The 27,290-nt window shown below is 42.2% G+C and overlaps 1 protein-coding gene across 3 annotated transcripts; it reads left to right on the top strand.

Moving 5' to 3' along the window:
• PRKCD (protein kinase C delta) lies at nucleotides 1-26,294 on the top strand. Of its 3 annotated transcripts, none has more exons than XM_038148861.1 (17): nucleotides 1-157; nucleotides 4,069-4,268; nucleotides 5,511-5,571; nucleotides 14,630-14,786; nucleotides 15,426-15,457; nucleotides 15,993-16,078; nucleotides 16,368-16,497; nucleotides 17,104-17,204; nucleotides 18,370-18,466; nucleotides 18,775-18,905; nucleotides 19,528-19,701; nucleotides 20,236-20,327; nucleotides 21,820-21,882; nucleotides 23,030-23,168; nucleotides 24,003-24,191; nucleotides 24,428-24,556; nucleotides 25,759-26,294. In XM_038148861.1, exons 1-17 carry the CDS (start codon nucleotides 43-45, stop codon nucleotides 25,915-25,917), a joined length of 2,055 nt encoding a protein of 684 aa, XP_038004789.1. In that variant the 5' UTR covers nucleotides 1-42; the 3' UTR covers nucleotides 25,918-26,294. The 3 variants fall into 3 exon arrangements, with proteins under 3 accessions (XP_038004789.1, XP_038004790.1, XP_038004791.1); XM_038148862.1 differs by having other exon boundaries at nucleotides 2-157; nucleotides 18,778-18,905; XM_038148863.1 differs by lacking the exons at nucleotides 1-157; nucleotides 4,069-4,268; nucleotides 5,511-5,571 and adding an exon at nucleotides 5,622-8,657.
• Nucleotides 26,295-27,290: the final 996 nt, after the last annotated feature.

A 27,290-nucleotide genomic window follows, 5' to 3' on the forward strand; every position in this document is an offset into this window, starting at 1 on the left:
TTTCTTTCTTTCCATGTAGGCTGTGTATCATCAATCTGAGCAATGGCCCCCTTCCTACGGATATCTTTCAACTCCTTTGAGCTGGGACCTGTGCAGAATCAAGGAGAACAACTACAGCCTTTCTGTGCTATCAAGATGAAGGAAGCTCTGACTACAGGTGAGGTTACAAATGGGGATGCTTTTCTGAATATCAGTAAATTTTTGAGAACTACTATAAACCTTCTTAATCTGTGAATGGCAGTGAGTCCTTGTCTTCCTATCATGCCAAGCACTTCAATGTGAGCTTTTCTTTTGGAATGGGAAAAATAATAATGGCTGTTTCCTCCAGCCCCACCTTAAAGCAAGGTTTCTTTATTAGTACTCAGGACAGGAGCAGGTTTGAGGGAACTGTCCTCAAGTACAGAGCAGCAAATGCTCTTTATTGGCTTGAAGGGTGAGAGGTGCAGTTATTGTTGCAGTAACTGAGGTACTTTGGCTGAGTTGTTTGCTTGAAATGACTTACACTGAAGGTCCTCTTAGCACAGAAACACAGAATGAGCTGTGCTGGAAGGGACCCTCATTGATCACTGAGTCCAACTCCTGGCCCTGCATGGGACCATCCCCAAAAGTCCCACCCTGTGCCTGAGAGCACTGTCCAGAGGCTCCTGGAGCTCTGGCAGCCTTGGGGCTCTGCCCCTTCCCTGGAGAGCCTCTTCAATGCCCCACCACCCTCTGAGAGGAACCTTTTTCTAAAAGCCAACCTAAACCTGCCCTGACACGACTTCAGGCCATTCCCTCAGGTCCTGTCACTGTCACCACAGAGCAGAGATCAGTGCCTGCCCCTCCTCTGCCCCTCACGGGGAAGTTGTAACTGCACTGAGGTCTCCCCTCAGTCTTCTCCAACTGAACGGACCAAGTGATTCACCAGGCCCTCAGCCTTCAAAGACCTCATCTTTACAGAAACTGGTCCAAAAGTTATAATATCATCTGACATTTGGCTAGAATACACCACTGCAGCCAAACAGGATGAGAGGGAATTGCTGTATTGCCAGACTGCAGCTCTAATTCTGCACTGTGGCTCTAGAGAGTCACAAAACACCAAAGAATGCAGAAAAGGGTGAAGTTGTTTCTTCCTCACAACATGATTGGTCTTTTCCCTTATTGCTGAGGGTAAAAGCTGCCTTTAAACTTGCAATTTGAGGCATGGTGCCTTTTCCACAAAGTGTTGTCATCCAGCAAATGTACTAAGCTCCAAAGAAGTAGTTTCCTAATCTGCTGGGAGAACCTCTGAATAAATGGTGTTGAAGGTGTTGCAGCTGCCAGAATATGTGGAGAAATGAAAGAAATTGAAATAAATCCACTGTTTTTTCCCCGGCCATTTGCTTTTGAAAAGTAGAATTGTCACAGTATTTCCCAGTCTTTGCTTCTGTGTGTCTTTGTACTAAAAAACAGGGGAGGAGAGGGAACTGGTTGGAGAGGTGAGTGATTGGAGTAATCAGGATTTATCTGATGCTCCTGTTGTCAGTTTGACAAGATCTGGAACAGCTTTTTGTTGGATTCAAATGCTGAAACACAATGAGGGAAAAATTTATTGTATAGGAAGAAGAAAATCATAGAGCTTAACGATTAGGCACAGAGCCAGTTTGCAAACATGGGATGTGTTTTGTAGTCAGGAGTGTGAGCAGAGAAGCCAAGGAGGCCTGAGCACAGCAGAGGCAGGAACAGTGTTCTTGAAGGCTGTCTTTTGCTGACCCTTCAGTGTTCATTTGCAGGCAGGGATTGTGATCCATGACAAACCTTGATGAGTATGATTTTAATTACAAAAGCAGCATGGCCGGGCTGGAAGCTGTTTCCAGTAACTGAGACACCTTCTCTATGTTTTATGTAGGGTAAAAATGTATGGAGTTGACTGATCAGAGCAGATATTAATTGGGACATAGGACGAGGGAGGGGAGAGGCTGTGGACAGACTGGAATCATCTTTCCCCTTCTAAGAATCTTACAAAGAAGATTACCAACTCTTTACAAACTGCTGCTGTTTCTGCACACCCTGAATTACTGTCAGAGGTTCTGCAAATATGCAATCTCTCCTATTGCCAAGGATGCCTCCTGAATTGTGCCTTTTTGATGAAGGTGTCTGGCTCTAGCAATCCAAAAAGCAGGCCAGTGTAAAAGCCTTGCTGTGCAGACAGCCAGCTTTTTATCCCCCTCCTCACCTTTATTGTCCGTCCTAATAATCTCTAAATAAATGTGTAGATGTGGCACTTGGGGACATGGTTTAATGATGGCCTTGGTGGTGCTGGGTTAGTGGTTGGACTTGATCATCTTAAAGGTCTTTTTCAACCTAAACAATTGAGTGATTCTGTGACAGTATTTTCAAGTTTTTTTCATAGAACAGGGCTCTGGAGGTAGGTTTGCAGTGTGAAGGGCTTGAGCCTTCTGTCTGCACAGTTCCTCAAATTCAAGAGAAGAGCTTTTGACTGAGTAGAGGAGGAATGCTCAAGTTTGCTTTGCAGTGGAGAGGTCCTCAGGTGGCCATTTCTGAGCATTTTGGAATCTCCTTTGGCAAGTGGCTCAGGGCTGTGTCTGAGCTGTAACTCCAGTGCTGCTGCTGGCAGGGATTCCCTAATAAAGCAGTGCAAGGACACCATTCCCTGTGCTTGTCTGCAGAGCTCAGCACAGCTGAGAGCAGTGCATCCAGCAAGCCCTTCATGAATGAACACTGACTTTGCCTTGGGATTTCAGGAAGATTTAAAAATATTTAGTATCTAACAGACCACACTGCAGCTTCCTGGGGAAGGGTCCAAATATTTAATCTGCTTTACTACAGCCTTGATATCATAAGAGCAGATGGATCATTCAGAGCTGGAGAGGCACTTAGAAAGCACTTCTACTGCAAAAAAAAAGGTCTTGATGAATAGCAGAAATTGTGTAGAAAATTGTATTCAGTTACCTGGACACAAATGGAGCATAATTGACTTGGCAGCAAATCAGAGGAAAACTGGGAGGTGGCTCTGTGTGCCAGAGTCACAGTGAAGAGCTGGATGCCTTCTTAGGAGGCATCATCACTTTGAATGTGTTGATGGGACTTAGAGACTCAGATGTAGAAATATGCCAAAGCTTGTCACAGATTGTGCAGTCACTGGCTGTTTTCTGTGCCCAAGATATGGACAGGAAGAAATCAGTTTAATGGGTAGCAAGAGAGACTGAAGCTGTGTAATTAGAATCATAGAATACCAGACTGGAAGGGACTTCAAGGATCATCCAGCCTTTCTTGGCAAAAAGGAAAAGAAAATTCATCTAATAAGAGCAGTACAGCAATGTAAAACTCCTAACAAAGGAGTGTGCCAAGATGCTCTTAAAGGGAACCAAAAAAAAAAAAAAAAAAAGAAGAGGAAAAATGACATTTTTTGAGGTCATTTTAGCTTTTTTGTTATTCCTTAACTACACAAGGTCTTCATGGACTGTAGAGGACAGATAAGGCCCTGAAATATCCTTTAAAAAGTAGCAGTCATGATAAAGTACAAGGCCAAGGAGAGTGACTTATGAATACGAGTGAAATGTTGGGATAACTTGGAACTAGATTAATGAAATGTGAAGCCTTTCATCTCTTAGACACTGGTTTCAATTTTAACTGGGTCAGTGTGAGGTTTATCTTAATTTATCTTATAGCAGTAGGTATTCATGATGATCAGATGGCACCTCATGGAGACTTGTACCTGAATGGAGCCATGCAAGTGTTCCCTGGCAAATTGTGACTGACTGAAACAGCTTATGAGTTCCACATCAGGGTTTGTCCCTCCTGCTCTCTAGCACCATGTTAACTCCTCCACTGCCTTTGCATGTTCATCATGGTGGGCTTTGCCTTCCATGTCATGAACTTTTGAACTGAGTATTGAAACCTGGCTCCAACAACAGTAAAAGAAGCAGTAAATCTGCTTGTAGTTTCAGTACCAGTACTCCCTCTTTTATTTTGTTGAGTTTAAATGCTAGATCTATATACATTTTACAGTTTCTGGGGTTTTTTTTGGTTGTTTGTTTTTTTTTTTTTTTTTTTTTTTTTTTTTTTTTTTTTTTTTGTGGCTTTCAGAGAGAGGAAAAACTCTGGTTCAGAAGAAACCCACCATGTACCCTGAATGGAAGTCGACTTTTGACGCCCACATTTACGAGGGCCGGGTGATCCAGATTGTGCTGATGAAAGCAGCAGAGGAGCCACTGTCTGAGGTGACTGTGGGTGTGTCAGTGCTGGCAGAACGGTGCAAGAAAGGCAATGGCAAAGCAGAGTTCTGGGTAAGGAAAAAGATTAATTCCTCCAAATTGCTGACCTAGTTTTGTTTCTTTCAAGCTGAATGAATGCCTTGTGCCTTTTAGGCTTACAGATTTTCCTAGGTCAGTAGAATCTCTCTAGTTTGTATTCACCTGTTACACTTGGGGCTTTTTTTTCACACTTTGATTTCTAAGACAAGAGCAATTATTCAGAAGAGTAAAAGCTAATAGTGATCAGTTTTAGCTAGTTCAGTGGTCTCAAATCCTCTGCTTAGTGCCCACAGAACAGGTACCACATTGATATCATCAGTGTTAAAATTTCTCTGTACAACCTGTCATGACTTGGACAGAGCATCATGGCCAGCAAAGAGACCACTTAGCATAGCCTGTAAGGTTATTTTTGTGTGTGGGGAGACAGCCTGGCATTAGTAGCTGTAACTGAGGTTTTGGCCTTCTGTAAACTTTGCTGGGAAAATGTTCTGAGTGTCAGACACTGCCTTAGAGATGAACTCACTCATTATCCCAATAGGATGATGGGATTTCTGGGGATAGTTTCATGGGTGTACCTAATGCAACTGTGGTTTGGTTTTGTCTGGGGACTGGATTTTTCATCCCAAGTTGTATTTAGTGTAGCCCAGGGGTACTTTGCTCTGTGCTGAAGTGAAGATTGAGTCACTCTTATGTGGTCTAGGGTTTCTTACCTTTTATGAAGGCAGCAGTTTAAGAATTAGTGGCTACATTCTGAGCACAGGAACTGACCTCAGCTGTTGGCTTAAAAGGCACTTATTTTTTTTGCTGTAGAATTTGCCACAGAAACCATGTGTAATGGTTTTGAGGAGGAAAGGAAAATAAATTTTGATTATACCACTTTTTTTCATTGCCAGCAACAGCATTTGATATCACTGTGGCGTGTACTCTCAATAAATATAAAAAGGATTGTATGGGCTTCTTTTAAAACTGGGTTCCTGTGCAGATTAAGTTTACTAACAGTAAAAACAGAAGCCAGCAAACTTCTTTGCAAAACGGGAAAGGGCTGTGGACAAACAATGTGAACTCTGACCGTGCTGAACACATCAAAGCCATGTAGCACACAGGGAAAAGCAGGAGAATAAAAGCCCCTGACTCAGCTGCAGTAGTGAGATATGAAGAGGATTGTAATCAAATAGTTATTGAATAGTCTACTTTGATACCCTAGAAAGAGCTGTTTAAATTCCTGAGAGATGCAGTCAGCCACACACTTCACTGTTGCTATCTTTCTTTCCACAGCTTGACCTTCAGCCTCAGGGGAAGGTGCTGATGGCTGTGCAGTATTTTTTGGAAGATGCAGGTATTGTCAATAGTTTATTTTCAGTCAACTATGTGAAAAAAAAAGGTTTTTTGCAGAACAGAGGATGTAGCTTGCAAAAAAAATCACCTGGTGTACTGAGTAGAATCTTATTCTAGGTGTTTGGGTTTGTTTGGTGGTTTTTTTTGTTATGTGCACTCATGGCAAGATTTGTTCATTTCTAAATGCTGTTGCATTTAGGCACTTTTGGATCTTTAATATGTCTATTCTCATGTTTTGATGTGATAGAATATATATTATCTGTTCCTTTTTAGGTGCAAAGAAGTTGAATCTCTTGCTCTAGCTTATGTGGGAAATTTTTTTTTGTGGATTGGATCAGTGGGTCTGAGTTTGCTGGGATTCAGACATCCTATTCACTAATTACAGAAACTGATTGTGGGAATGAGTGAATGGTTTAGTATTAAAATGCAAACCTAATCAATGATCTGATGTACCAGTTTAAAAAGTTAACAGCCTATCTGTTTCAGAAACCTATACAGGCTCTTTGGAAATGAACTAGGAGGGAAACTTCAAGTACAATAATAAAACCAAGAATTTTGGTGTGGATTTGTGTATCTGGGGAGTCCTGTCCTAAAGGAAATGCTGTAAACCTCACAACTTGCTCAGCTTGTAATTAAGACTTCTCATACTGGGAGTCATGAAACCATTATTGATTATTTATTTGAAATAATATTGTAATTATAATGTAACTGGTCTGCCAGATTAGCCTAGCAGTCTTATAAGGTTTAATAGTATGTGTTAATAAATAACTGAAGACTAAGCAGGAAATTTTGAAGCATGGGTGGATTTTTCCCCCGCAGACATGTATAGAAGGAGCACAGTTCTGCTCTCTAGAACAAGTCCGTTAAGAAGGTACCCTACATTTTTGTTCACTCTGTGCAGAAGATACTGAAGATAGAATGTGATGTGCATAGGTTACATTTCAGAGGTGATGTTTTATCTTTGTGATGGCAAAAACCCCCCAGCCTGTATGCTTGTGGCTTTGGTGTCTATGAAAGTCAAAGCTTCAAAGCAAAATTAAAAAAAAATACTGGGATTTTAAAGAGTCTGTAAGTGGGAGCTTTTCTCAGGTTTGCATTTAACCTGGTATGAGCCATTATATTAGGAAATATTCACCTTGGTCTTTATCATAGTTTCTTGTGCAAGGCTGTTTCATGGGGCAGTTGTACTCTAATCATACATATTTAATGCAATACACAGAAATTCATTTCTCCTGGACACCCAGAAGTTTCTCAAGCAAACCCTCTACAAAGCCAGTTTCTGTATTTCCAGTTGTTTATTTAATGAGGCTGGAGCATATTTCCTCCTCTCCACGCAAATATGTAGAAAAGTAGAGATGGCATAAGTGAAAACCTTCCATAATTTATTATTAGCTGTTAGTAGGAAGGTAGTATACTGTGTGCTGAAAGTACTACATTAATTTTACTCAGTAATCAAAATAATTTAAAAATAGATACAATGTTCTTGCAGTTCTTTTCATTGCCTTTATTAGGGATTGCAGATGGTGGTAGATGAAGCCTAAATACCAAACAGATCATTAAGTCACGCATTTATATTCTAATTGGCAAGTTAATATTCACATCTTAATGCACTTTTTGGACCTTCTACTTTGCAATGACTTCCAGTATATCTTCTGCTTTATATGAAATTAGTCACCAATACATTTTTGGTAACTAAACCACAGAGGTGATGGAAATTGCCTTTCAAGACTTTTATACATCTACATTTTGTAAAGGAAAGTCACTCAGTCTGATACTTTAATGTGAACACTGCAAATATCAATACATTTTAACAAACTACTCCTCCTCAAGGTTGTAAACCTCCCTTATGTCAGTGTATAATGCTGCTAAATAGGCAGACACTGATTTTTGGCTCATCGTTGCACTGCTGTAAATATTCTCTCCAGTTAAATCAGCACCTACCCATGTGAGAGCAGAAAGGTTTGCTGGTGCATTGCAAGGATGTTTGTGCCAACCTCCATTCCCCACCCTGCTGAAACCCTCAGGGACAGTTCACATTCCTTCCTATGCACTTGTCACTTTGCTCTCCCTCTGACCTGCCTTTGCATCCTGAACTCTATGGTAGCTGTGTTTCTAAAATACTAAAAAAGGCATGTTCTGAAACTGGTATTTCAGTTGTTGCCTGGTTTATTCAAAGTATCCCTGGTTTATTCTATTGCTGCCATTCGTATCTTTGAGTTATAGGTGCTACCTTTTGTTTGAAAACCTCCAAGCACTTCACAAAAGTGACTAATTCTTTCTTTGGCTTGTTTTGCAAACTGAAGCTGCTATTTTCAAACCTTTCTTCTGAGTAGCAGACATTCTGCTACCTTTAGAGAAAACTGCTTTCCTCTGCTGCAGTGGTGCAGAGCAGAGAAATAAGAATGTTGTTGCTCCATTAACAGGTATATTCTTAGAGAAAAAAAAATCACAGAAGAAGCTGGTATTAACAGTTCTTCCATGGTAGACTACACTGAGACTTTTCATTTGAATATTCTTTTTCCAGATTGAGGCCTGACCAGTTAATTTAGGGCTGCATGTGAAAAGTCTTACCAATCTTCATGTTTGTTTTTTTTTTTAGACCCTATAAAATGGGGACTGCAGAGCCCTGGCTTAGAGCTGTCAAAGAACATTTTGTCTTCTGTCCTGTGATTTGAATATGAGTTTGTGCTGGAAACTCAAAAGCTTTTCTCCTGGTGTGTGAAATGAGAGAACAGGGTGTTAACCTCAATTTTAATTTTGAAATTGTTTTCCTTCTACCCCTCCTTCTCTCGTTGTAGTATTGAAACTAGGTTATAATTCTGTAAAGCAGCTTTAGTTTTAATAGGTGGGAGTTGAAATAAGTTTAATGCTTTGCTTGGTCTTTGTTTATTCAAATGTGGTTAATGACCTCCTCGAGTAAGAAAACGCAGAACCTCACTCTCCTGAGTGTCTTGTGCAGTGTTAGCAGCTTTGGGAGTGTGCTTGTGTCTGGGGTTTGAATTCTGAATTGCTGTTTTGCTGGCTAGAGCTTCCTGCAGAAAGGGGCAGTGAAGTTTTTCCTTAAAATGCCATTAGAAGTACCAGAAGGTGAGTCATTTACATGCAAACCTTTGATATCTCAATTCTCTGAATTCTGGAAGAGGGACATGAGCCGGAGAGCTGCATGTATTTTGAATATGTTGTTCTCTGTGTGTTGAGTGTTGGGGAAGCATGAGACTTCAGCCTTTTTCTGAGTTATCTGTGAAAAATAATAGGGTAAATAACAGATTTGCCATTTCAGTCTGGATATTGTATGGGGCTAAAGTAAGGTTTGAAGAAAGTATCTGCATGGATGAGGTGTGTTGTGGAAGGATGGTCACATTTTTAATAAATAATAATGATGAGGGCTGAAGAGCCAGAACTGAATCGTATAATTGTACATGAGGATGTTGGTATGATTTAATCATTTAACTGAGAAAATGCTGTTTCTAGAAATTTGGCCAATGTGGAGGTTGTTCAGTGGGACCTCACATCTCTTTTAATCTGCAGCAGAAGTGTGATGGCATGAATTGAACAAAAACATCTGCAGGCTTTATCTTCTGATTTTTCTCTAGGAGAATCAGACAGTTGCAGGTGTAGTGATTTCATAGATAGCAGGTTGGTGTGTCTGTGGTTCCTAAGGTAGCTAACATGTTGTGTGGAGCACAGAAAATCTGATATAATTTGTACCTTCAGTAGAAGTTTGAGATGCTTGAGGTCTGTATCTTTAGATCTGTATCTGTCTATTGAGATGCTGTATCTGTTGGTTTTACTGTGTAATTTGAAAAAGAGAGAAGACCCATTTTCCAGTTTATTCCTGGTTTTATCATCCCAAATGAGGTACCAGAGGTCTCTGCAGAAGCATTTAGCAAAACACTGAGCTGTAAAACAAGAGTTCTGTACACTGAACACGGGCTGAGTTCACGCTGCAGCTCTGGGTGGGTGGGAGCACTGCAAAGGCTGCTGAAGTGTGTTTGGTTTTGGGGATTTTTAAGCCTGGATTGAAAAGCAGGGCTTGTTAAAGCTGGTGCTCTGTTTTACACTTTTCTACCAGGCCATTGGTGTCAGTAATGCCTAGGAAAGGTCACACACATACACACTGAAGCAGCTGCAGAGCAGCAGCTGGTGCTGCCTCAGGGCCATGGCAGGACTTCATCCTGGATTTGTTCAAAGCCAGGCTGGATGGGGCTCTCAGTAACCTGGTCTAGTGCAAGGTATCCCTGCCTGTGGCAGACATTGCAAATAAATGCTCCAACCCAAACCTGTGATCCTCTAAAGAGGGGTAGCACAAAGACCAGAACGATTTAATATAGCAAGTTCATGTCACAGGACTGTCAGCTTTGGGAAACTTCTACTTCTGTAAATGGTTTCTTGGGATTTTTAACATTTTAATCATTTTTAACTGATGATCTTTAAAGCAGTCTTCTCCAGGACCAGGTTAAAGAATAGTTTGCCTCTGAGAAAGTCCATGCTGGGAAAGTCTCCTTTGTCAGGAACAAGCTTTCCCTTTTAATGATTGCTCTGAGAGATTAATATTTTTCTTGACCTGAAGGTGCACTTAACTTTCAAACAAAGCCAAGTGCAAGGCTGCAGAACAGCAGGAGGAGACAGACACTGAACAAAAATGTTAGTGGGGTTTGTAATTAATTATAAAGTTTCAGACAAATCTCAGTCTGAGCAACCAGCTCAGAAAATTCCTTTCCTGACCCTGTTTGAAGTCCTGGTTCCCAGACTCTGACAGTAGCATTGTTCTCTTTCTTCTTCACAAACAGCATCATGAAATGAGCAGGTTAAAATGAAAAATGAACTCTGAAGAGGCTAAATATTTTTTCAGTTCTTTCTTTTAGGAAAAACTGCTAGGATTATCCTGAGGTTGTTTTCCTTTGGTGTTGGATTTTTGAGGTTCAATTGAGACAATGTGACATCTCACCTTGAGGTTTATTACAGCTCAGCAGAGCCCCAGCAATATCACTGTAGTAAATGTTTTCCAGGCAGGTTGGGTGTCGTGTTGGTGGCTGTGTGTCGGAACTCAGAATGTCCCACAGACATTCTCGGACGTTCCAGACCCAGGTCAAAAGCATCTGAGACCCTGGCATGCAGCCAGAGACCCCTGTGGCTTTGAACCTGACCCATGGAACAGTTTACCAACTTTGCAGGAAGAACAAGAAGTCACAAAAGTTTAGATATTGTAGTAGAAGTAGTCACGAAGTAAAGGGTAGGATTTTTGAGTGCTGTACAGGGGGGTTTTAAGCCTTGTACGCAGGGGTCCAAGTTTTGTACAGGGGGGTTAGGAGATCTAAGATGGAGGGACTTGGGTGTGCCCTGTCCTCTTTCTTTCTCCTTCCTAGCCTCCATGTCTTTGGTGGTGTTGGCACTCACAGATTGGTTTAGAGTAGAAAGTCACTATTCAATATAGATAGTAGGCATTGGGGAAAAAGTATAAACATGTAACACATAATGTGTGATATAAAAGATGGCACCAGCCCCTGGGAGGGCAGTGTGCCTTTGTCTGACCTGCTGAACAGGCCACAGCAGTTCAGGAGAAAAATCTTGTAGATAACCAACAATAAACAACCTTGAGACCGGACAACAGAAGACTACTGAGTCTTTCTTCAAGGCACGGGTTGGAGCAGAGACTTTTCCATCTTTTGGGGTCACCCCAATCCGGGGGTGAAACCCCACAGCTGTGGGGACTGGGAAGTGTTCAGCAGGACAGGCACTGCAGCTGAACAGAGAGTGCAGGGGGTGTTCACAGCAGTCTGGGGGCTGCACTGCCAATTCCCAGCCCTGATTTGGGGTTTCTTCATGAATGTTCAGCAAAGAGGAGATCTGGGCATTTGTGTCAGATCAGCTGCAAGTTTTGAGAAGAAACCTTGAAGTACATGAAATTGTCAGTGATAAATATTAACCACAGCTCTCAACAGAGGAAATAGATTATGTTTAATGGTGTGTGCTGGGTCCAAAATTATTAATGTCAACTCCAGGCTGCAGAGGTCACCGGGACCCTAGCTGCTGATTCAGCTGTTCTGTACTGGCTCTTTCTGACCATGTGCTGGTTCATGACAAGCATTTCATTTATGGAAATTCTGTCTTGCTTGGAGGGGGAAGCAAAGTTTTTCTCTTTGTGTTTCTCCAACCCCCTCATCTCCACCCTGCATCCATACAGTTGTTGTGAAAGTTACTTCCCTGCAATAGTTGATTGTCTCTGCATCTCTGAAATTAAGCCTTTATTCTCCAGTTAACTCCATGGTTGGCTGAGCCGCTTAAAGCTTTTCTGGAGCAATACACATTAAAGGCAATTTACACATTAAAGATAACTTGTTAAACGTGCCCATAGTAAATTGAAATTATGCCATAATTTCAAAGCCACCTCAACTCCAGATGAACCTGACTCACAGCTGCTCTCCAAACCTCTCAGCTGCTTCTGAACCAGACAATGTTTTCAGCTAGTTTTTGTTATATTGGTTGGTTTTGGCAAAGGCATCTAACAAGGCAGCTGGTTGTAAAGTCTCTGTGTCCTCACATGCAGATTTTGAGGTTTGGCTGTGCTCAAGGATTCTTCTCCATTAAAGTATACTTAGGGAGAATGTGCAAAATAAAAAAAAAAAAAATTAAAAAAAAGAAAAACCTCGAAAGTGATGAATGTATATAATTCCCCTCTCAAAGAAATAAGTGTCAGTCTCATGTATTTCTCTTAAGTTTGGTATCAGGGCTTCTGACAGGGAGGAAACCCTGGTGTTTCCTATAAAAACAAGTGTTTTCAGAAACTTCTGCACGCAGCATCAGCAACACTAAATTGCTCCAAGTATTTCAGCATGAGATGTTTGTTCCTCACTAAACACTTGGTTTGCTTGTGTTATGGACTTCAGAAAGGCTTTTGTCTGGTAATTTGCTGCATCACAGGTGATCTCCTTAGAATACTGCCATGAAGCAAAAGGCCTTTCTCTGCTTTGTTGCTGTTACTGATAAAATCTCCCCTACCGAGACATCCTTTACTGCGGCAAACAGTGTGAAGTGTTGCTGCCTCTCAAGCACCTTGTTTCCCTCGCACCACCAGTGTGGTTTCCCTGAAGCATTTGGGCAGCAGTGGGTGAGGTCTGGGTGTTTGCTCAGCAGGATTAAACAGAGATAGCACAGTTTGCAGACTGCCACAAGCTGAAGTGCAGCAGCTGAAGAGTTTGTGGTGGGTGAATTCAGCAGCCTGTTTGAACAAGGAAAAGGAATCTTGTTCCTGGAGGGGCAGGGGACTGTCACAGTGCACACAGGAAGGTCCTTTCAGGGGCTGTCAGGATGGGATTTTCCCTGAACCAGGTGGCCAATTTCTCAGAAAAGCGCTTGAATACCTAGTGGCAAAACCTGGAGACCTTTTTTGAACTTGCTTTTCACTAATATGCTTAATCTTTCCTCAGTGTCTGAGCTGATGATGCAGTTTCTTTTCTAAGACAGCCCATGCTGCTGCAGTGTGGCTGCTGCTGGCTGTGACAGATAAATTAGTTTAGGACACTCAGAAAGGTGTCACAGGACAGATTGTATTCAGGTTCAGCAGTCTGTTGGAATAGCAGCGGTGGCATCCAGCTAAAACAAATGACAAGAACCAAGTGCATCTAGCAGCCAGCAAACCAGAGCTCCTGGGTAACTTTGTAGTAAGCTCAGGCATTGCAGTGAGTGTGACTTGGCAAAGGACACAAATCTGCTTCTGTCAGTGCTAAAAGCAAGGCTCCCCCTGATAGTGATAAAAGGCAGCAATGCAACGGAGCAAATTTAAAAAACTATTACGCTGACAATGGGAAAAATGCTCCTCTGGCTTTTTCCTTACTCCATTGCTGTGGAAATTCCCAGGCTGCAAACAGCAAGATGCTGTTGCCCTCAGCTTTACAGCACTTTGGACACATGAACTATGTCCACATTTCTTCCAGGCTGGGACCCGCAGGCTGCTGGCCAGACCTGATGTAGTTAGCAGTTGATCAGCTCCTCGTTGCCAGCTCAAGCCTTTATCTTTTCCTGCTGGATGGGATTGTCCCTCAACAGACAAGAAATGTGTTCTCAGGTTAAATCACCAGTTACCCAGTCTCTTGATATACCTGCATGGAGTAACCTCTGCTATAAACCCCTATGACTTCAAAAATGCCAAATTAAGACTGAAGAGTCTGAGTTTGTGTCTCAGTCTTACAGCCACAAATTCACATTTTTGTAAAAGAAACTCAGAAGCTTCCTTGGAAATGAGTGAAAATAACCATAACTTCTAATGAAGACCTGTATGAGCCAGCTGGACCTGGAGCCTGAGAATTTGTTTGCGGTTTTATTTCTTGGCCTAGTGCTACACGTGATTTCTATGTGATCCAGTATTGGGTGCTCCAGTAGATGGGAGCAGGTGGTATCATTATAATAGTGAATAATTTGACTCCTTGGGGCTAGAAGGGGAAAGGAATGAGACTGAGACTTGTGGAAAGATAAAATGTGAATGTTATATCAGCAAAAGGGAAATGTCTAACTGAAAATCTCATTTGTCCTTGCTGCTTAATGATCCTGGAGGCTGGAAGAAAGTCATCTTGCAGTAGGATGGTCCTGGGGTCACCCAGAAGGTCCTGCAGCAGTTCATCTGAATTTCTGCTCTAGTCCTGGTTCAGGAGCAGCAGCATGGAAAGGCTTCTGCTGACCCTCCTGCTTCCAGTAAAATACTTATTCATATTAACATAAATCACAGAACAGAAATCATAGATTTGTTTTTTCAAGAAACAGCAGTGGTTGTCCCTTCTCTATCAAAACCGTGCTCCATCCCTGCTCTTTGCTCTCAGTTCATCAGCTGAAGGCTGTTTCTGTGTGGGCAGGAGTGGGAAGTGCTTGCACAGAACACAGGGACACCTTGGGAAGCAGTGTGTGCACCTGCACCACCCCTGATGGATGAGTGCAGAATGCAGGTGTAAAATGAGCAGTAATACGAGTCAGAAACAGGAAAACAAACTGAACATTTGGGAGAAGCAAATATTAACCTTTGTAGTGCCTGGAAATATTAAAATTGTGTCTTCTTGTGTCCCCCTCAGACTGCAGACAGTCGATGAGGGAAGATGAGGGGACAGTAACTATCAACAGGAGAGGAGCTATCAAGCAAGCCAAAATCCACTACATCAAAAGTCATGAATTTATCGCCACCTTCTTTGGACAGCCTACATTTTGCTCTGTCTGCAGAGACTTTGTATGGTAAGAAATAAAATCTAAGCTTCCCCCAGCTCCAAGGGCAAATTACTACAAAATTTGCTTCAGATATACTCAGATAAAACATGACAAATAAATTTGTGTTGGGAAATTGAAGTTATATACTTAATAAGAGCATTTTTATACCTGGGAACCATAGTTGTCTTTCACACTGAGAAAGAGAGCTTGAACATTTTTGCCACTGAAATAATAGGCAGAAACTCCATCAGCATCAGGTGATATCTGGCCATGATCATCAGCAGCTCTGCCACAGGAGAACAAGAGGGGAGGGCCTGGGAAAATAATGGCCAGACTTTGAGATGTGAAGTGACTGATGGCAGCCTAGAGACCCACAGAGAAGTTGGATCCCTTTCATAGTAAGGCTGGTTTTGTCCTAAGTTAGGCTGGGAGGATTTTCCATGTGATTGAAACCTTGTTGTTTCTGGGTTTTCCTCCTAATTTGCTGGTCTATCAAATACAGGACCTTATCTTCTAAACCCTGCTTTCCTACAACAGAGGATTCTGAATACCAAAACTTAGACCAATTTATTAATTGGTTGTTTGACATGGTGAAAATAAAATAAAAACCAGCATCTTTTATTCCAGAAAATTTATTGATTTCCTTCTTTATAATTTGTTTTTCAGGGGACTCAACAAGCAGGGATACAAATGTAGACGTAAGTTGATTTTTTTTTTTTTAATTTCTTCTTTTGCTGCTTTCTACATGAATCTGGAGATCTTGAAAAAAGTCTGTAAATATGCATGGCACAATGCATCATCACTATGGGTAGTAGTAGAAGTTAAATATTATGACAGCAGTTCTTTGTGAAACCTTGTCTAAAGTAAATTACAAACTATTGAGGGGTTTTACAGCTGAATTGAAAATCAGCTTTGACTTGGCCTAGATCTGTGCATTACTCCAGGCAGGGAGGAGCTATCAAAGGGCAAAACTCAAAAGCGAAATATTGTCCTTCTGTTATCAAATGCTGGGGGCATTGCTGATTTAGTTTAGAAATAAAGTTTATGGTAAAAGAAAAGGGGTGGTGGAGCCAGCTTTAAAAACATTATGATCTTGATAGAAAACAAACTTTTGGTGTCTGTAGTATGATGCAAAAGGAGTGTGATTTTCACATTCTACCATTACATGCAAACACCTTATCCCAGATATTTATAATCTAATTAATCCTTTTTTTTCTTGTGCGTGTCTTGAAGAATGCAATGCTGCTATTCATAAGAAATGCATTGATAAAATCATTGGGAGGTGTACTGGTACTGCAGCCAACAGCAGGGACACAATGGTAAGAGCTGAAACAATATATTTAGAGTCTAATTATGGAATTAAACATTGCTGAACTAACAAAACCTCGTACAGAGGCTGACAGCTCCATTTGGGAGATGCTTGGCTGTACAACCCAAGGTTCTGTCTTTGCTTAAAGCTGTGCAAAGTTCTGTCACAGGCAGTGGGCAAAGCTTCCGAGTAAGCCAAGCATGTGAAAGCTGTGTGAGGGTGGGTGCTGCGTGTGGGCAGAGCCATCTCCCTGCTGGGAGGGAGCCAGGCTGAGGTGAAATGGTTGTGGCTGTGCTCAGTTCCAGAAGGAGCGCTTCAACATCGACATGCCCCACCGCTTCCGCGTCTACAACTACATGAGCCCCACCTTCTGTGACCACTGTGGCAGCCTGCTCTGGGGGCTCGTCAAGCAAGGGCTCAAGTGTGAAGGTGAGGAGGAGGAGGAAGAGGAGGGAGCTGGCAGCTCTGTGCTGTTCCGCTGTTCCCCCACGGGGGCTGCTGGTGGTGCACACTGGTGCCTTGTGTCGTGTAGGGTGGGACTCGTCTCGTCCTTATGGGGTGAAAAAGCTTTTGTACAAAAGAGAGACAGAGGCACAGGGCTCGTGGGACAGCTCAGCCAAAGTGAGCTGCTGGAGGAGTCAGGAAACACTGCAGAGGTGTAATCTTGAGCATTATCAAAATTACTGCTTTGGGAATAGCTGAAATTTGGAGACTGACTCAACGTAGCATCTCAAAGTGCATTCAGAGCGTTAACTGTAAATATTGCTTTTATAATTCTCTCACAAAAAGGCAGTAGGATCCTTATTGTCACAGATTTTGAGAATCAAGTAATGATGATTGGAGGTTTTTCCCTTGTGAAACATTTTTTTAGCTTTCATTGTGTTAAAGGATAAAAACTGCAATTTTGGTAGCAATGACAGGTCTATGTCCAGTCTGGTCTTAAAAAAAGGTTTCTGAACTGCACAGAACAGCCCTTTTTGTTGTAATGTCAGTATTTTCCTGATGCTTGTATAACAATCCTTACATTTCTTTTAGAATGTGGAATGAATGTGCATCATAAATGTCAGAAGAAGGTGGCAAACTTATGTGGAATAAACCAGAAGTTGCTAGCTGAAGCTTTAAATCAAGTTAGCCAGGTACGCTTTATTGCCATTTCTCAGGTAATTGTTTTCAGAGCATTTTGGGGTTTTCACATCATCTTTTCTGCATCACTTTTATGGGGAACTGTATTTGGAAAAGAGGAAATGCAAACAGCTTTGTCTTTTTTAATTTGACACTTATAGAGACTAACAAAGATACCAACAGCCTGAAACTGAAATAGTGAAGGGGGTATGCTGCTTAAACAATTTTTGAAAAAGTGTATGGCTTCCTGAAATCCAGTTTTGTTCTTCTGCAGTGCCAAGATTATTCTGTTCCTTTCCATTTAATGGGCTAATCAGTGGCATCATAATGCTGAAAATCTGTTTTTACATGCTTTAACTTTAAAATTCCACTTGAATGATAAAATTAAGTGAATAAGGAGAAATATACCAGCTAGTCTCATTTTTTATTCATCTGATATAAATACATATATACACACACACAGAAAACCCCTCTGGAATTATTGCTGGCCCCACAGCTTGCATTGTTCATCTCCTGCTGCAGCGTGATCCTTTGTGGTCAGCTTCTGCAAATAAAGATTCAGACACAAGCTCTGAAATAAAACAGGAAAATATATCACAAAAGCCAACAGTGCTTCCTCTGAGATGTGTATTCCTAAGCTTTCACAGGATATTTACTTTGAAAACAGTGAGAGCTGTTGTGGCAGCTCTTTCATGACACAGGAGCTCAATCTTTTCATTTCTGAAATTTGATCTCGGGGATCTCCCGTATGTAAAAGTTGTTTCCCTGTGCTAAGGACACATCCAGACGTGGTTTCAGCATGTCCAGTAAAACAGTGATTCCCATGTCCTCTTTCACATGAGCAGACATCCAAGGGGACATTTTCCCACAGTTCAAATCCTTTCCTCTGTGGTTCAGACCATTATACCTTTAATAATTTTGCAGTGAACAATGGAACATAGACTATTCAGGAATTTCAGTGACTTATTTTCCTGCAGTGAAGGAAATAAAGCAAATGCTGATGTGAAGCTGTAAAGAAGGTGACTAAATAGTCTGTGAACCAAACTTCTTGAGAAAAGATACACACTGGGGGTTACTAAAAAGAAAGGTTTATGCTGCCATCATGTTACATTTAAAGCTATTACTCTATTTCTAAAGTAACAGTGCTAATATAATTTCAAATGTGCCCCTTCTTCCCAGAAATCTACACGAAGGTCTGATTCTGGATCTGTAGAAAGTGTTGGTATTTATCAAGATTTTGATAAGAAACATAAAGCTCCAGGAGGAGACACAACAGGTGAGGAAGCAGACAATGTTTCAGTACAGCCACTTACCTACCAGACAATTTAGGAAGGTATTCATTCTTCCCTTGTGTTAGACTTTTTTTTTAATAAGTGCTGTTAAAAAAAGCAGCACGTCTTTCTTTTTACCATCTCCTGACCACATGAAAAGCTTACCCAGGACTTGTCCCTTATGTTTAGGTTCACCAGTAATTCCAGCAGCAGATGCATTGAAATGCTGTGTCAGTACCTCATTCTTAGCCAGGGCTCTGAGTCCTGCAGGGTTCCTGCATCCCCTGACCTTTCCCCTCCTTGTTTTGCTCAGCAGATAACAGTGAGTACGACAAGCTCTGGGAGGTGAACTCAACCAAGCCAGTGCCAAGAACTGCAAGGAGAAAATTCAACATAGACAGCTTTGTGTTCCACAAAGTGCTGGGGAAAGGAAGCTTTGGAAAGGTATGTGACAAACTGAGAGTTCAGGTGTCTGCCTGGCTTGATCTCTGCAATGTGATGGGTTTTTTTCCTTTAACCAGAAAGGTCTCACAGCTTCTTGGGTCAGTAATCTTCTAACAGAATTGTATTTAGACATCTTTATTAAAGACACTGGAAATCCATCAGCTGGATCTTGTGTGAACCCCAAAGTGATTATATTGCACAGCAGTTTGTCAGTGTTTAGCACAGGGGCAGAGGAATTGCCCTTTAATGCACATATCCAGTGCAAATGGATATTTTAGTTCTTTTCCCTCCCAAGGCCCCAGCGCAGTGGCAGGGGATGTTTGGGAGAGCAGTGTGACCTCCACAGGCTCTGGCCACTGCTGTCTGTGAAACTGCAGCTCCAGTGACAGACCTGGCTGCTCTTTATGCACTCACAAGACATTGACAGAAGAACTGCCTGTGCTAGTGGTCCTTGAGTCCCATCTCCTCATCTGTGTCCAGCAGCTTCACCTTCCCAAACCTCCCTCATCTTTCCCATTTAAATGTGTCTTTTAATTGTCAGTGCACCACCTTTGGCTTTCCCTCACTGACCCCACTCAGTCTTTCCTACACGTGCTGTACGCTCATCTTTCATTTTTTGTAGGTTCTGCTTGCCGAGCTGAAAGGGAAGACTGAATTCTTTGCTATCAAAGCTCTGAAAAAGGACGTGGTGCTAATTGATGATGATGTGGAATGTACCATGGTGGAAAAGAGGGTCCTTGCTCTTGCCTGGGAAAATCCATTTCTCACACATCTTTACTGCACGTTTCAGACAAAGGTCAGAAAAATTTAAATGGTGACAGCAGCACAACAGACTGAGCCTTTAATGGATGCTGATACCAGCGGTCAGATGAAAGTAACTTAGTGATGCAATAATTAAATGTTATTTTCCTGTGCTGTGTGCAATTCATGGGCCTAGTGGAAAGTAAATATGAGTATGACCTTGATATGGACAGAATAAAATCAGAAAAACATCTATGCAGTCTGGAATAAGAAGGAGTTTTATTAAGTCCTTAAGTCCTTAATCTGAGTTTTACCCTCGGTGAGGGGAAAAGGATGACTGTCACAGATTGAAATCAGAAGGTCTGTTTCAGTGTGTATTAAGTCTAGAAACCCACAGAATACAGGATCAGATATTTATATTTACAAGACCAAGCCACTCAACTCTGTAGGAGCCTCACAGGGGTGCATGAAACCAAAAATCCCTCAGGAGAAGAGGCAGGTGGCTGCTTGGTCCCTGGAGGCACATTGCTACTTCATTTATGGTTGGATAGCATCAGTAACTGATCCATTCCCTGGTTATCTGCTAAAGGATCACTTGTTCTTCGTGATGGAGTTCCTGAACGGGGGAGACCTGATGTTCCACATCCAGGACAAGGGGCGTTTCGACCTCTACAGAGCAACGTGAGTCCTCAGCCCTTCATTCCCCACCTCCGTGCATGAGTTCATCTCTGGGTTTATGGCTTCTGTGCCCCTCCTTACCTGCAGTCAGGTTGCAGTGGCTGAGGGTTGAAAACATGTTTCTAGGCACTGGTTGAATACAGTGAAGTTCACTTGATGATGTGTGGAGTTGGGCTTCCTTAATTTACACAACCGTCATGTTGTACTTTATGGGGTGCTCGTTTCTGGAGGTGCAAAATAAATTCCAACAGGAGCCAGCACTGAAAAGCAAAAGGCACAGCTTCACTGTACTTTAGGACAGTATTCTGATGAAAAAATTGGAAAACAGCATGGGGGGAAAAAGTTCAATACTCACTTAATGCTAAATTGACATGATAGTACAAAAAACCTGTACGTTCCATGAGATGCTTATTCAATGGGTAAGCACTTTGTTTAGTAAGTGCTCTTGTGACAGTTATCTGGGACTTAATTTTCAGCTCCAGTGATGTTTAAAGGATGGAAAAATATTCTATTATTGTTACTTTAGCTATCATTTTTAGTTTGAGTCAGTTTCTACTTCTCTCATCCAAACCATGGGTGTTGTAATGGCATCATTGAAGGGCTGGCATGTAAAAAAAGTGACAGTGCAGAGTACTGGACCTGCCTGTAAGCCCCAGGAAAATTACTTCTGTTCCTGGCACTGCACTAAGGGTTGCTGACTGGATGGGATCACAAGAAGTCTGGCATCAACAGCATCCAGTTGTATAGGTCAGCTCCCTTCCCACTCTCCCCAGCAAAAACATGGATAAAGCCCCTCCATCTTACCTGAATCCCAGCAAACATCTGTGCATCTGGCATCCTCTCTGGGTATATTCTGTGCTTTGTTTTGGACCAACATTCATCTGCTATACAGAAATTGAAATAGTTTTGTATTTTTCCAATTTGAAAAAAAAAACCTTATGCTTTTTAGGGCAGAGGGAAGCATTCTTTCAGATTTTCCTTCATGTCCCCTAGATTATCACCTCTTTCTTTTGAGGCGAGTGCCCCTGAAGTGATGGCATTTTTCAGGGTGTCTTTTGTGACCAGGCAGGTGCAGAGGGAGACGGGTGAGGCCCGATTGTAACCTTGCCATTGGTGCCCAGTCCCCCCTGCAGCAATCCTGGGGGCTGAGCTCCCATAGCTCTCTTGCAAAAGGCACGTGTCTATCCCTAAAACCATACAAAGACCGTTTTTAAAGAGGAGGACAGGGATGGAGTTCCCTGAGGGAAGTGGGATGAAGCCTCTCAGCAGTTGCTGCCGTGTCCCCTCTGCTGTTTGGTGTTGGACACTGCCGATGTGTGGTGAAGGGATTACCTTGCAGGTTACAGCATCTGCCCGCATAAACACACAGACATTGGCATTTAAAGACATGTACAGTGCTTCTCACTCCATGAAAAGATGCCCACAGCATTATTTTGGCTACCTGCATTGACTGTTGTAACTGAGTGAAGATTAAAAGATGTTTTGGTCTTTTCAGGTTTTACGGAGCTGAAATTTTATGTGGGCTCCAGTTTCTTCACAGCAAAGGCATCATTTACAGGTAAGTACCAGCAGGTAGCTCCAGCTGGGACCTGGGAATTGCCATAGCACTTCCTGCATCTTTGAATTCCTGACTGATGTAACAAACACAAGCTGTCTGTCAGAGATCTGATGCAGTTCCAAGGCCATTAACATGCCCGAAATGAATCTCTATTTGTGTGGTTTTTTCCTTGGCAACTGGAATGATGGAATAGGATTTGTGTTACACAAAAGCAGTTTTGTTTCAGCTATTTTCAAACACTGCCTTCAAATCATGAGTCTGTTTAGTGTGGAGGTGAGGGAGAGGCTCCTTGAGTAAATCACTGAGGTGAAAGTTCCCTGCTCGTGCTTTCTGGTGAAACCAGAATGCCTCTGCCTCATCAAGGGCCAAACCCTGATCCACTGCTGCTACTGGGAACTTCAGTTACCCAGGAGAAAAGACTGCCCTGTTCTTGTGTGAAAGTCTCTGCTCTGTTTCAGCCCTTGGTAAGCACAGGGCTGTTCAGTTTCTCTTCAGCCTGCCCTCCTTGGTATGTGCATTTGCAGCCAGATGGACAAAAAATGCAGCACGGTCAAAGGGAGGGAATGTAGGCTTTGGAAACTGCTGGGAAAAAAAGCTCTTTCTTGGTTGAATAGTGTTGTTCTGAGAAAAGACATGAATAGGACCCTTCACAGGCCATGCTACAACACATGAACTTGTGCTGTAACCAGGAACAAGTCACAGGTAGTACTAAGAGTTGGGCAGGTTTCAAGCAATCAAATTCCTGCCAAAGGCTCTCCGAATCCAGCACAATCCTCCTTTTGAGCCCTGGAGCTGGGGCAGCACTGCTGTGTCAGCTGCTGGGGCATTAACTCACTCCACCTTCCAGCAGCAACAGCAGCTCTGGCTGTGCTTCTGCATCTGAAAGCAAAGGTGGAGGATTTTAAGGTCACATTCTATATATGCACCTCAGCCTCTTCTTTTCTCTGACAAGAGAGACTTCTTCCCTTGTCCCTCATGCCTTCAAAGCACAAAAGTACCATTTTGGATGGACTGTGTTGATGGATGATTATTTTTGTTGAAAAGCCTTTGTGTGTGCAGTTGGGGAGGTGTTTCTCAGTGAACAAACTGTGTCCATCCAATTACAAAAACGACTTAGAGCACAACATTTTAAAAATACTTTTTGCAGAGACCTGAAACTGGACAATGTGATGCTTGATAAAGAAGGCCACATCAAAATAGCTGATTTTGGAATGTGCAAAGAAAACGTTGTTGGTGACAACAAGGCGAGCACTTTCTGTGGGACCCCCGACTACATCGCTCCCGAGGTCAGTATGGCACACAGACACTGCTGGCATGGATTTAGTGTCCTGATGGCACAGGAGCTGCTGGGATTAATCACCTGTTTGTAGACTAATAGTTCAGAAAAGTCCAAGCCTCATTAGAGGTAAAAATCAGAGAAAAAAAAATGGTATCCATGTTTTTTGTAGAAGGTACTTCAGATTTTAAAATATTTTGTAGTTGTAAGTTTAAAAAAATGTGGGTTTGGAAAGTTAAAATGATCAGGTTTTTAAAAACTGGGGGTTAGGTGTAGCTAGCACATCCATGAAGCTCCTGCAGAATGGATCTATATGGGCACTGCAGATGGAGAAGAGACTTGTGCTTGTGCAAACAACCAGAATTCAAAACAAAAGGAGCTTTTAGGAGGAATCTCAGAGAATTTAATTATGTGTGCTAGTTTGTTGGGTTTTTTAAATCTCATTTGCAAAGCAGCTCAACGAAGGTATTTAGCTTTTAAAGCTATAAATGATATCAGACTTCTGTAGGAATCTACTTTGCATCACTAGTTGCTTCTCCCTTCACCTTGTAAAGAAACTAGAGAGGATGTTTTTTTAAGTCTATGGTTATTTAAAGTTAAGGGAGAAAATTTCTGAATGAGAGCAAAGACCTGTCCATGGAGCTGGCCACATTCCCACAAACAGCAGCCTAGGGTAAAACCACAGCTCTGCAGGAGTGGCCACAATTTCCCAGAGAGATGGATTTTTATTTTTCCCTTAAGTGCTCTAGTAATTGAAGATTCTCTCTTGAAATACCTCTCCTGATTTTTGGGATGTATTGCTGCTTCTTGACTCTCACCCGAACTCCCTCCTGTGCGGCCCAAGATCCTGCAGGGTTTACGGTACACGTTCTCCGTGGACTGGTGGTCCTTTGGGGTGCTGCTCTACGAGATGCTGATTGGCCAGTCCCCTTTCCATGGGGATGATGAAGATGAACTGTTTGAGTCAATCCGAGTGGACACCCCTCACTACCCACGCTGGATCACCAAGGAATCAAAGGATATCTTGGAAAAGGTAGGGCTGATGAGCAGCTTGGGGTGCTGGTACTGCCTCTGTGCAGGGAGAGACAGATCTCCTAATCAAGGAGCTGTTGATCAGCAAATTGCTCTTACAAAGGGAAAGCCAGGTCAGATTAATTCTTAGTGCTCTGTTTGCTGTCAGCACCCTTAGTTGTTTTAGCACCATAGCTGTAATTCTTGCACTGCCATGCACCTTTAGAGCAGCTCTTTACTGGGTGTCTTCTCCTGCAGCTCTTTGAAAGGGATCCAGCAAAACGACTTGGGGTCACTGGGAATATCAGAGACCATCCTTTCTTCAAAACAATCAACTGGACAGCACTAGAGAAGAGGGAGGTGGACCCTCCCTTCAGGCCAAAAGTGGTAAGTGGGTTGTTCTTTGTTGTTAAACAGCAGCCCAGGGGTAAGGGGTGAATTCTGTACCTGCACAAAGGATCCCACTGCCATTTTCTCCTCACATTTTACAAGTGAAAAAGTTGTGTATCTGTAAGCTCATTGTTCTTGGATGGTTCAGTTATACACAGGTGCACTGTATTCCTCTGAGTGCCCTGACATCTTCCTGTTAAAACTGTCTTCCCATTGCTCTCAAGGAGCTTTGTGGATAAAATGTTCATGGAAACCAACAGGTATCTCTGATCTCCGTTCCCCTCTGTGTTAGGATGTTAACGGTTCCTTGCAGTTTGCTTTTCTGCAATGCCACATGGGAGGAGCAGCAGTAGCTCCTGGCTGCTCAGCTGGTACCTGCTGCAGCACTCTGTACAAGCATTCAATCTCTGCTGCTTCAAACTCACCCAGGCATCTCCAAGGGGGCAAGAAACAGCATTCTGTAAGCTGCTGAACTTGGAATTCATGTACATGCCTGATGTTACCTGGAAAACACCTGCAGAACAGGCTGTAACTCAGTCTGTATCACAGTGGGGTGCTGCTGCTTCAGCTCACGTGGTTAAAATCCCCAAGCAGTGTTTCTCCAGCCTGTTCCTAGAACAGGTGGAATGGTCTGGAGGCAACAGTAAAATGTGCGCTCTGGAGGAGAGCTGTCCCCTTCAAACACACCAGCTTTTGTGTTGCTTGTTCCCAGAGAGTGGGAAATCTTTGGTGGTTGAGAGTGTGAAACAGGTTCTAGTTACATGAATATTTATGAAACACAGAACAGCTGCTGTAGGGCATAGCTTTGTTTTCTGAACAAGTACAGCCTGTAAAATGTTCTCAGGAATTTAAACATTTTGGTTAACGGCAAGAAATGTTGGTCTGATGTGTAAGGTAATGCTGCATTGCTTTTGTCAACAAATAACCTCTGGCTACCCAGTGTTATCCCAAATCCAGGTTTCTTCTCCAAAGCAACCTGGCTTTGGTTTTTCTGTTGGTTTCCAACTAACAATAACAAAGTGCCCAGTTATAATCTTATAGTGTTGTTAAAATAGGTTCAAATTAGGGTTTTTTTTCTCTAAAACAGGGGAATGAGGGAGGGAGCTAAAAGACTAACTTTACAATATTTTGTATTTAAGTAATTTGTTCTTGAAGAAAATACAAAGTTTGTCTTAAACTGTCTTCCCTCTCTAATACAGAAATCAGCAAGTGACTACAACAACTTTGACAGAGAATTTCTGAGCGAGAAGCCAAAACTGTCTTACAGTGACAAAAACCTGATTGAGTCTATGGATCAGTCTGCATTTGATGGATTTTCTTTTATTAACCCAAAATTTGAACAGATCTTGAACAAGTAAGTGTCTGAACAGCTGGACTTAAAAGCAGGGTTACAAACCAGACTCCCAAGTGTTAATGCATTCCAACGACGTCGATACTTCAGAATAATACACCATAGTGTGATGAATTATGTTCAACTCCTGATTTATTGGCAGTGTTTTTATGCATGGTTGGGTTTAAGGTATGTGAATCATGTGCATTATTTTCTCTGGTTGGGAAAATGTAAATTCTGTTTGGTACTTGAATGTAGTTATGTTATATATATATATATGTGTGTGTGCTGTATATTTTGCTCGAGAGAAGACACTGGGGAACAGAAGATGTCTTTTTAAAATATGTTTGAGCCCTTGGTTCCTTTATTTGTCTTCAATTAAAAGGAAGTTTAATGTAACTTTCACTCATGGCTCTATGATTTTTAAAAATATACAATTTAACTCCAATGGTCTTTAAAGTACAGTGAAAAAATAATGCTTGGTCAGCCCTGATTGCTTTCTTAAAATATTGGTTGTTTTTGTGAATTAAACAAAAGGAAGTGTCAGGCAAAAGCAGAGATTCCTAGTGTAACACCAGCTGCTGTGGGAAACAGCTCAGGGGTGCTTTTGATGAATAAATGCTACATCTTTATTCCAAGGCAGTTCAAGTGTGAGACAAAGAGGCCTCAGCAGCCCTGAGCAGCCCCATCGTGCCTGGGAATGTGGGGTTCTGCCACTGAATGCCACTTCCTGCTAACGGCCACAACATTCACAGCAGGACAGGACCCAGGTAATGACTGCAGAGTTACTTGCCTGCTCTGCCTGAGGAATTATTCTGTTTAACTGCCAAACACAAAATCCTTCTGCCAGTTTTAGTTGCTTGTTTGTAACACAGCAGCTGTGGCTCCTCCTGCTTGCTGTTAGAAGGGCACAAAACCAGATCCTGCTGCCTTGCAACACCTACCTCTGAATTTTGATTTTTAGCCATTAGAGAGAAAGAAAAACTAATGTAATGACTGCAAAGCTCCTTCCAAAACCTTCGCCTTGCAGTCAGCTCATAAAATTCAGGCTGAAGCAAAGTTTCTTTGCTTCTCAGGAGCTTTCTGTATCTTGTAACACTATTGCAAAAGACTTGATTTTTCTCAACACTGAGCAGGCAGAAAAAATGTACATGTGTCAGTTCATCCAAGAGTTATGGAATGCTACAGGACTCCTAGGAGAACCCTGCAACTTCTGCGTCGTTTCAGACTGTTAATCCTGCTGAAAGAGCAGCAGAAAGCTGTAATACTTCGTAGAGATTAAAAGAAACTACACTGCTGCCTTTGTTCTGCTCCTGAAGAACAGCTCTAGCTTGTTGTTGTAACTCAAGTAATGCCAGCATGACTCGGATGCCATCTGAGCCTGCAGCAGATTGAGGCTGG

Source organism: Motacilla alba, chromosome 12 (genome assembly GCF_015832195.1).
Source record: "Motacilla alba alba isolate MOTALB_02 chromosome 12, Motacilla_alba_V1.0_pri, whole genome shotgun sequence".
Lineage (NCBI taxonomy): Eukaryota > Metazoa > Chordata > Aves > Passeriformes > Motacillidae > Motacilla > Motacilla alba.

What these genes read in the sequence shown, in the direction of transcription:
- PRKCD (XM_038148861.1), top strand. Translation starts at nt 43, where the DNA reads ATGGCCCCCTTCCTACGGATATCTTTCAACTCCTTTGAGCTGGGACCT. An exon ending in GTATTTTTTGGAAGATGCAG is followed by an intron (nt 5,572 to 14,629) that starts GTATTGTCAATA and finishes TGTCCCCCTCAG; the next exon opens with ACTGCAGACAGTCGATGAGG. An exon ending in TTCGACCTCTACAGAGCAAC is followed by an intron (nt 20,328 to 21,819) that starts GTGAGTCCTCAG and finishes TGGTCTTTTCAG; the next exon opens with GTTTTACGGAGCTGAAATTT.